The sequence below is a fragment of the Schistocerca americana genome, chromosome 2, assembly GCF_021461395.2.
Source record: "Schistocerca americana isolate TAMUIC-IGC-003095 chromosome 2, iqSchAmer2.1, whole genome shotgun sequence".
Classification (NCBI taxonomy): Eukaryota; Metazoa; Arthropoda; class Insecta; order Orthoptera; family Acrididae; genus Schistocerca; species Schistocerca americana.
The window spans coordinates 244,415,318-244,426,451 of NC_060120.1; the positions used below are offsets into that span (position 1 = coordinate 244,415,318).

Sequence of the window (11,134 nt, forward strand, 5' to 3'; positions counted from 1 at the left end):
TGACACTACTATGCGTTCCATAAGTTATTTTTGATTCGTGAGAATGTCGCACACTTGTTTATCTTCTGCTTAAGTTTTTTTAGAGTTGGACGTTTCGTTGACTTTCAAGTTAAAGTGGTGGAAAAGGCAGTAAACCATGTGCCACTAATCATACTGTAGATGCAGCTATGTTTGATAACAGTCTTCTTGAAGATAACTAGGCAGCTGCTAGAAGAAGGAAAGGATAAGGTTTAAAAATGAGAATATTAGCTGCAGTCTTTCTCGCTCGTTCAAAAGGCAGAAGGAGACTTAACAGTGACCATGTCCCCTTGCCAAAGTCGTAGCTGATGTGGTGATATGTTACCCTCGACAGATCAGTCATTTTGTTATCAGTATAATATTGTCACGTAGGTGGCAGTAATATGAGACTATGAAGTGTAGTGTCTCTCTATGTATTACTACAGACACTGTTATTTTTGTAAACAGAGTTTTGGGGTACTCTACACTAGATTTAATGCAGCGACAATTACTCAGTTTTTCAATATAGCTGATTACTTATTTACCTACAAAACTACATTGTAATTAAAAATGAAATAAATCCGATTTACGACCGTGAGATAAATCGTTGGCGAACTTTTTTAAGTTTTCCAACAGCAACAGGAAGTTACATTCCGGACAGAAAAGTTCATGGATGCGCGTCCACCAGTGTCCCCCCAAAAATAGAGTACTGCGTATAGCTGCAAAATAGGAGATGATAAGAGATTTCAGTTCTGTTCATTCGCGAAACTGTAAAGAGGTTACTGCGTTTGATTTAATCATCAGAACGGCGAATTACTCTCAATAGTTTTACAAGAAATATATTTTCAACATGCAAATAACATATTTCATTTGTTCCCACACTATTTTCGGAGCATTATAACTCACTTTTCAATGCAGCCATCCTTGTCATTAACTTAGGGTCGTACAAGGGTTGTATCAGCATTCCACTAGAACGTTCTGCTCTGATGCATCTAGAATATTCTGCACAGAACTTTCGCTTGTAACCTAGAATGTGGAACCGAAATCAGATGATCAGCAACTGTGCGCCACTATCCTGCTATCCAAACATTACCGAAAGTCATTTGCACCCCCAGGGGAGGTGCGCTACCGCATCAAAATTGTTTAACAACATGAATTGCAGGAGCACTCTATATGAACACATACTACTTATTATAGTGGAAAAGAAGACCACTAAAAGGTCGAAACACCCAGAAATAGCCCTTTAGAGAACCAGGCGCTCACGTTCTTATCTAGAATTCAGAAGAATCCATCATAACGCCTAGATAAAGTGGAAGCAGAAGCGTTCCTCGATACCTGCAAAATTCTGAGAAGTTGACACCCCACTAGATGCTCTAGTGCCGAGAAAACATTAACAAGAATCCTTTTGTGACTAAAGCGAGATAAGAGATTCCTAATTTCGGTATCAGTGTCAGTCGTTTGATAAGATAGGTGGGTACCGACGAAAGATGCTGGCATCTCATTTCGTCAGCTAAAGTAGTGTGAAAAATAGTGTCCTGTAGGTGTCATATTCGGCGTAAGGCAATATACCTCTGTAGCGTATAGTAAAGTGGTAGTTTCAAAAACGACAATATTTCGAATATTTTAAAGCCATTTGAGTTGACTGCGAAATATACAGCAGAAGCTACAAATAACGTGTATTAGCAGCACTTTTGTAACTTGGCTTTTACTTTTCCCGTTTCACTTCTTTTCCTTTCTCACAGATAAGTAATGTCTCCCCTCCAGTATATTTCTCCTGTCACCATGACAGAGGCAGCATTGGACTTCAAGTCTTACTGCAGATGGTCCTGCCCAAACTTGATGTGTGAATGCACTGGGACAGGATGTATGAGTTACAGACAAGAAACACTTAGAGAAATTATAGTTGATTTTTCTACATTTGTCAGCACGAATGAAAGCTGAAACAGCTTTTCCATCGTCAATCAATAATACCGCATTATTAGTGGAAATAATCCTGTTATACATTGGTAATTGTTAAAACAGATAAAAAGTATGAAAAAGGTAGAACAGTTTCTTTATTGCAGCTCATAGACTCAGAGGGCCATAGACACGGGTTCCTAGGTAGATGCCGTGTTTCATGACTTCCGCAAGGCGTTCGATACAGTTCCCCACAGTCGTTTAATGAACAAAGTAAGAGCATATGGACTATCAGACCAATTGTGTGATTGGATTGAAGAGCTCCTAGATAACAGAACGCAGCATGTCATTCTCGATGGAGAGAAGTCTTCCGAAGTAAGAGTGATTTCAGGTGTGCCGCAGGACCGTTGCTATTTACAATATACATAAATGACCTTGTGGATAACATCGGAAGTTCACTGAAGCTTTTTGCGGATGATGCTGTGGTATATCGAGAGGTTGTAACAATGGAAAATTGTACTGAAATGCAGGAGGATCTGCAACGAATTGACGCATGGTGCAGGGAATGGCAATTGAATCTCAATGTAGACAAGTGTAATGTGCTGCGAATGCATAGAAAGAAAGATCCTTTATCATTTAGCTACAATACAGCAGGTCAGCAACTGGAAGCAGTTAATTCCATAAATTATCTGGGAGTAGGCATTAGGAGTGATTTAAAATGGAATGATCATATAAATTTGATCGTCCATCAAGCAGATGCCAGACTGAGATTCAGCGGAAGAATCCTAAGGAAATGCAGTCCGAAAACAAAGGAAGTAGGTTACAGTACACTTGTTCGCCCACTGCTTGAATATTGCTCACCAGTGTGGGATCCGTACCAGATAGGATTGATAGAAGAGATAGAGAAGATCCAACGGAGAGCAGCGCGCTTCGTTACAGGATCATTTAGTAATGGCGAAAGCTTTACGGAGATGATAGATAAACTCCAGTGGAAGACTTTGCAGGAGAGACGCTCAGTAGCTCGGTACGGGCTTTTGTTGAAGTTTCGAGAACATACCTTCACCGAGGAGTCAAGCAGTATGTTGCTCCCTCCTACGTATATCTCGCAAAGAGACCATGAGGATAAAATCAGAGAGATTAGAGCCCACACAGAGGCATACCGACAATCTTTCATTCCACGAACAATACGAGACTGGAATAGAAGGGAGAACCGACAGAGGTACTCAAGATACCCTCCGCCACACACCGTCAGGTGGCTTGCTGAGTATGGAAGTAGGTGTAGATGTAGATGTAGAAGTGGGACGACAATATAGCTGCCGACCAATTAACTAACGTGTGTGCATAAGAAAGAAAATCGTGCGAATTTCAAACGTACTCTGGGGAAACCGTACTGAGAGTGAATAAGATTGTTAACTAGCCGTGATGGTTCTAGGGATTCTTCGCAAGTGGCGGCATCGGCCTTATTATCCGCACATAGGCGAGCGGAAAGTCGCTTCGACTCGAGGTGTGCATGGTCTTCACTCTGCCATATTCTCACGATGTGACGGAATTTGTAGTGAGACTGACTCGAAGGTAATGGATGTCAGAGCAGGCTGTTATCTAGCACGTCAGATGACTGCTGCACCAACGTGCTGTGCCAGTTGACACAAGACACGAATTTCACAAATGAGATGAAACGAGTCAGTGAACTGCGCGAGTGAGGGGCCGAAGATTGACGCGGCAAGAAGTCCGAGAATGTTTTATACAACTGTGCCGTCGCGAAAGACTTAGTTCTTATAAAAACGATTCATGCTACTCACAGAATGGTTCTGATATCAATGTTTAATAGTTCAACCTTTCCATGGTGGTTTGAGAATTTTGCTCATAACTAATTTTACCAGAGAGATTTGCATATTAAATTTATGCATTTGCTTAACATGTAAGAGGACTTCAAAAAGTAGGTGAGACATTATTACTGCAAGCCAAGTAAGTTTTTTTGTGCGCTGCATTACATTTAAAAGCTGCATAGATACAATGAGATGACACAACTCGTGACATACCTCCTAATACTGTATCAGACCTTCTGTCCGGTGTGAACTGCCAGGTTAGCCGAGAGCGTAAATGCGCTGTTTCCTGGAGTAGGGTAGGCGCGCCGGCCCCAGATCGAATCCGCCTGGCGGATTAACGACGAGGGCCGGTGTGCCGGCCAGCCTGGGCGTGGTTTTTAGGCGGTTTTCCACATCCTGCAAGGTGAATACTGGGCTGGTCACCACATCCCACCTCAGTTACATGAGTCGCAGACATTTGAAACGCGTTCGCACTGCTTCATGATTTACACTAGACACAGACAGCTGGGGTACACTGATTTCAACCCCGGGGGGGGGGGGGGGGGAGGGGGGTTACGGGGTGCCAGATCTGATTGTAACAGTGCCGACCCTGCGCAAGCTGCGTGACCAAGGCTCAAGCGATACATACATACATACATTTTGCCTGGTGTAGTGCAGCAACTCGACATGGTGTGGACTCAACACATCGTATAAATATTGAGCCATGCTGCCCATAAAGCGGTTTATAACTGCGAAAGTGTTCCTGGTGCAAGACTGTGTACACAGACTGATCTCTCTATTATGTCCCATAAATGTTCGATGGGGTTCACTTCGGGCAGTCTAGATGGCCGGAGCTTTCTCTCGAATTGTCCTGTCCAGAATGCTCTTCAAACGAATCGTGAACAACTGTGACCCGGTGGCATGGCGCATTGACATACATAAAAATTCCATCTTTGTTTGGAAACAAGTAGCCTAACGTAACGATTTCCAGCCGCTGATCAGTTAAGCTGGACCAGAGGACCCTGTCCATTCCATTTCAACACAGTTCAAACCATTATGGATCCGCCACCAACCTCCACAGTGCCTTGTTGACAATTGGGTCCTTGGCTCTGTGGGGTCTGCGTCACATTCGAATCCTACCATGAGCTCTTACCAATTAAAAACTGTGATTCAGCTTACCAGGCCACGGTTTTCCAGTCGTCTAGGGTCCAGCTGTAATGGTCATGAACCAAAAGGAGGCGCTGAAGGCAACGTCGTGCTGTTAGCAAAGGCACACATTTCAGTCGCCTGCTGCCATAGCCCTTTAACGCCAAATTTCGCCTCACTATCCTATCGGATACGTCCGTCGTACGGGCCACATTTATTTCTGTGGTTATTTCAGGCAGTGTTGCTTGTCTGTTAGCACTGACAACGCAAATTCCGCTGCTCTCAGTCGTTAAGTGGAGGTAGTAGCCCGCTGCGTTGTCCATGGTGAAAGGTAATGCCTAAAATGTGGTGCTCTCGACACACTCTTGACGCTGTGGATCACGGAATATTGAACTCTCTAACGATTTTCGAAATGGAATGTCCCATGCGTCTAGTACCAACTAACATTCCGCGTTCAGTCTTATAATTCTCTTCCTGCGGCCATAATCACGTTGGAAACCTTTTCATGTGAATCACCTGAGTACAAATGATTGCTCCGCCATTGCACTGTCTCCGTTTATAGCTTTTTGCGCGATGCAGTCACCATCTGTATGTGTGCGTGCTGCTGCCCCATTATTTTTTGTCACCTCAGTGTTCATTCAGCATAGTTATCGTGTCCCTGGAACCAACTGCCGGAGCGTCCTACCAGTCGTTCAATTCCTCGACGACAGAAATCTGCTACTTGGTCACAGAGTCATTCGACAACCGCTTTGTGAGCGCCCTCGTCGTTATAAACTGTTTTTCTTCCCAAACGTTCTTTCAGCTTGCCGACAAGATTCCCTGGACATTGTCGTCTGTGGCTGATGTCGACGGCCTTCCTTCCGCATTAGCATCATCCATGACCGTTGGAAACTGATCAGATTGTTGGCACCTTTTAAATAGGACTGGACCCGACATTGCATTTGGTACACGTACCGCCAGAAGTTCACGGCGAATATGCGTGCAGTTTAGACGTTTTGTCAGCGAACACCGTACTCTCTGCTGTACTGTAACTTTGGAGTATTTTTTCAGTTGTCGCGCAGTTTCATTCACACTCTGTGATTCACCTGGTTTCCATACCTCTGCTGAACTGTATCTCCTGGAAAACCCTAGAACATAGAGTCTCTTCTGACAATGTGACAATGCCTCACTCTTCTTACACAGTGGTCTTAGCGTTGGATGACATCTTTCTGAAATCCTTGCGTAGGATTGGGATAAGCAGCAAGAAACATTTTCCCTCGTTTACACGTAAATGAAATATTTGTCAGAGAACAGAAGTATCTGTGGCACCAGTAAATCAGCGTGTCTAAATAATGCATTTTACAACATTTGTCGCTTCATCCTGCCTGCGGTTTCTCCTTTGGCTTTATCGCACAGTCGGTTGCACCTACCACGAAACATTTCTTACAGCGCTGGATATTTCTTACCGCAGTCTTTTTTGCTGCATTTCTCACCGATAGCAGAAGTTGGTGGTTCTGATTAAATCTATTTGCTTTAAAGGGGTTTTCCACTGGCCGCTAGATACTTAAAGGATACTCTCAGCAATATTTTCTGTAGGCCGATTCATTTTGCAATCTTATTCGAGTTCTTGACAGGTCGTTGTCAAGCCGCTACTCTAGTGCCACTTCTAGACGTGATAACGCTGCGTATTCAATGGACCTACTTCTATCATTATCGCGGTTTCTCATCATCCATTGTCAGGACCCCATCACCAGATTTTAAAAAGTTAACTACTGTCACCTGTATCCTGATGATGGTACAACGTTCTGCCGTGCAAAGATTTCTGTAGAATCCTTGTAGCAGGTCTTAGTTAACTTGATTTCAACGTCAGCGTTCCTTACAGACTTCTCCGTACATCGCAGTCTGTACGCATCCATGTGCAACGCATTTTTTTTTTTTCGAATGGTCCATCACGTCGTCGTCATCTCTTGGAAAGTAATTTCTTGATACATCAACCATCGTCTTGTCTGGCAATACGTTGAGACCACACCCGTTTTTATTGTGGTCATAAATACATATTTCCCTTAGGATGATTCCATGACCCTTGCCTTTCCTTTCCAGGCTCTCAGTGGGTCACCATTAACGTCCAAAAGTACTGCATGATATTTCTACTCTTCCGTTTATTTCTCTTGCTGTTCACCCATCTTATTCAATCACTCTACACAAAATATCTCATCATTTAGTTTTAAGACTCATTGTTAATTTTTAGTATTGTGTTTTCGATGTGTCATTTGTACATTTCTGTAGTCTCATATGCAAATCATTTCCAGGTCAGTTTTCAAACTTTCCCTACTGCGATTTTCTGTTTGTTTGTCTGTACTAGTTGCGAACCGTAGAACGTCATTAATATAGCGTACGTGGTTCACATACGGCCCATCAACTGAGTCTTTCTCCGTGTTCGTAGTCTAAGGATCTGCTGAGAATTGTTTTGCTGATATGGAATCTCTTTGACTGTCTCCTCCCACTATTCTGCTGATGTGCAATTGTAGCAGTAGCATTTAAATACACATTTTTTTTAGTATTTATGTCTTTTTTAGTTTCGTAGACGCCTTCAGGTGACTACCCGAAAGGCTCTTTAAAGAAAGTCACTACGCACTTCCTGTTCAGTCCTTATCCACCTGAGCTAATGTCCTAAAATAACAAACCTCCGTCCCAATGTCAAGGGTGTCTATAGGACACAGTAGAATACCGAAGGATAGATAGATCCGTTTTCTTCAGCCAGTATCAGACTTTTATTTGAATCTTGGTTGTATAGTGTAGGGGGATACCATCGAAAGAAAAGGAAGGGATATTTTCTGTCTGTTACAGAGCCGAGTAGGTATCACAATTCTACCGAAGAAGTGATCATAGAAATTTACCGCTGTTGACGATTAATATGCGGAAACGAAATGAGTTTTCCAGAGAGACAGACACGGACCTGTGATGTCAAAAAATGTAAATAAAGAAAGATACGAAGTGATCTCTTGTACAGGCACGAAGTCTGCTTCCTTTTTAAAAAACAACATCGAGAGTCCACCAAATTGAACGTTCCCATCCGAACTGTTTACCATCAGCAATGTCACACACCATCATTCGATAAGACATTGAAACGTAATTGCATTACATTGGGACAAGGTCTGTTTATATACGCCATCACTTGCTCTCCTACTGCCGGCCACGCATTTTCCCTCACCATCTTAGTTCAAATTGGCCACCATCGTATCAAAATCACCACACCACTATATGATTCTAGCTACTTAATTAAGTCAATCAGTGTATTAGCTAACGTATCATATTACAGCATAAAGTATTTGGAGCTTAATCATTATTTATTTTTTTGGTTAGGCCTGTGCGCCTGTTCTAGCCTATTATCATCCCTCTTTCTTCGCCTTCCGAATCACGCGTTCCTATTCGGTTGTTATTCTACAGCCTACATGGGTGGACACTACTGTCCATTTGTAGAATATCTTCATGTTATTTTCACCTATATCCTCCGATTTTAATCACTTATTTAAAATATATTCATTGAATTGTTTTTTGTCTATTGCTAGTGTGATACTACTAGTTATTGTTCCAACTTCATTCATAAACTTCAAGTATGAGTCCTGAGATAGGATCCTGCTGAGGACACACGCAACTCAATCCATACAGAAGAATTTTGACTGTCAGTTTTATACAGGATGTAAATTTTAAGTTGACAAACCAGAATAATTCGAAAAATAAGCTTCACGCGAAAAAATGTGTAGAATCCAAAGTTGATTATTTTCGAGGGGGACATCTTCTGGTGCTAAAATTAGCCCGCCATCCCAGACCCTGGGGGTGGGGCGGAAGGCAACTTTAAAATTTCAAATGGGAACCCTCATTTATTATTGCAGAGTCAGATTATACATAAAAAACTACGTACATTTTGTCTTAAACATTTGTTTTGATTCTTGGTAGTTGGAGCTCTAATCCAAGAAAATCAATGTTCTCATTTTTGCGTGGAAAATGGGTAGGGATAGATAAAATATATTTATTTACTTCGTAAATTTTGATTCGCTAAAACTAAAACTCTCCCTCTCTCCCCATAGGGTGGGGTTCGAGATAGAGGAATTAGAGTTTTACAAATGTTGATCCACATATTATTTTTTTCCGCAGACTCGCATAAGTTTTGTTTGTTTCGTGGTCATGAGGCCACACAACTATTAATTTTCAAACAAATCATCTGACTAGCTAACTAAACTAACCAATTATCCTACTTACTAACGAACAAATGTTTTAACACCAGCAGATGTCCCCTTCTAAAATAATCATCTTTGGATTCTAGATTTTTTTCGTGTGAAGCTTATTTTTCGAGTTATTCTGGTTTGTCAACTTTAAATTTACACCCTGTATATTTATTTAGTTATGTTTTCATTTCATTCAAGCCAGTGTAAAATATATCCCTGTTGGCTTTTTTTTGCATTGTGCTGTATAGCTACGAGACTAAATCAAGCGCTTTATCTGTGCAGGACGTACTACAGATCCAAGGTGCTCCAGCCAGTCCCAAGGTCTCCCAACCTGCCACGGAAGCTCGTCTACAAGTTCAACCCAGCCGTCGTCCAGAGGGTTGCCGCGGCAAACAAGCTAGCCCAGCAGCAGCAACAGCAGCAGCAGCATCACCAGCAGCGGCTCCGACAACCCAGGCACGCCCTGCAGTACGAGGCTGACCAGGCACGCAAGATGGGCCCCGACCCTCAAACCCCACCCCAACCGCAGGCGAAGGACCGCAGCCAGCAGGTGATGCTGCTCGGCCACCAGCAGCTCAGGCAGCTGCCCCAGCATGAGCACTACTACCTCAGCCAGAGGGGTCAGCACCACAAGCTGCAGCTGCACCAGGCTGGCGACTTTCTGAAGCCTCTGGAGAACGGTAGGCATTGGGAACCTCATCACCACGAGCAGGTGCTTCACCAGCCTGAAGACCATCGGCTCTCACCCGAAGATGGCAATAAGGAATTGTTACAACTGCGCCTGCACCAATACCACCAACATCAGTTACAGCTCTATCAGATGCGTCATCTCAACGATGAACAAAAACCGCTGCTGCGTGAAGTCCACAACACTGTACATAAAGAAACCCATCAACTGCCGCATCACCATCAACAGTGGACTCATCAGATACACAAAAATACAGATCAGCACAGTCCTCAGTCACACGGTGATAGTCAGCACTTGGAGGATCACAAGCAGGATCACCAACAGCACCTACGAGCATCTGAAGGAAACAGTCATCATCAACCGGCCAGGTCGCTTTCTGATGATCAACACAGTCACTCACCCAAAGAACTGCATAACCTTCAAGTGATGCAGCGAGTATCCGCCAGTCCTGACGATCGCCTAAACCCCACAATCAAGGACAACCTTCGCCAAAAGGGAGAGCAGCTCCAACTGGAACAAGCCCGTACTCAACGTGAAGATTCTCGCAGTTCCCCTGCGGAGCACGACCTTAATGACATTCAGCGACAGCAGGTGCCAAACGAAAGAGAGTCTTCATCACCTCACGTTCAACAAACCTGACCATCAGTGATCAAAATCCTGACAGTGACTATTGTGTACACGACTCAGTCTTCGGAAAAAGCAGAAACGGACAATAAGTTTCGATTCATACTGTTCTAATGTTTATTTTCTGAGTACAATAAATACGTTGTGGAGTATGTAGATGATCTCAGATTTCTAGTTTCAGTGACAATTCAGCTGACTGAGCTATAGTGGGTGATCACGACAACCTCCATTCGAAGGACTAATCTAAATGATTCTGAACGTTTGAGTGAAATAATGATAGTTCCTAAGCCAATGAACTTGTAGTCAGTCTGTACTTAAGACCTAAGTTTACTGCCAATTTCTTATTAATATATTTTAACTATTCAAAGATAATTAAAAAACAAAAAATTAAATGAATCTGAAGTGTTTCCACGAATTTTCTTTACCAAGATTATTAACTTATTTAAGAAGATGCACTTAAATGCTAGTTTACGGAGCAGCCTGAACGGTTTATTGTCTCTCTGTACCCTCCTCAGGTCTTATGTAGCATATGTCCTGCCAGCAACTTTTACAATTTACTAGCTAAGAGAATAAACCAAACTCACTGTGACAGACTGTAGTATATACCGGGTGACAACTATTGAACTACACGAAAAAAACGTAAATTAGTTACAAATTACGGCGTGCACACACTTTATTCAACATGTAAATGTCACTACAGGTATTCGGACTTAGGTTATGACATGTGCGATATGCCTCCCATCTAGGCGATGGTGTGGCCCAGACGAATGGCG

General features: G+C 42.8%; 1 protein-coding gene across 5 annotated transcripts in view; it reads left to right on the plus strand.

The window, feature by feature from the left end:
- The window catches only part of LOC124595585, a 202,525-nt gene extending 191,757 nt beyond the window's left edge, over positions 1-10,768 (plus strand). For all 5 annotated transcript variants that reach the window (XM_047134376.1, XM_047134380.1, XM_047134378.1 and 2 more), the window contains exon 5: positions 9,332-10,768. In XM_047134376.1, coding sequence (XP_046990332.1) covers positions 9,332-10,376 — 1,045 coding nt within the window. In that variant the 3' untranslated portion in view covers positions 10,377-10,768. The remainder of the gene's footprint in view (positions 1-9,331) is intronic.
- Positions 10,769-11,134: the final 366 nt, after the last annotated feature.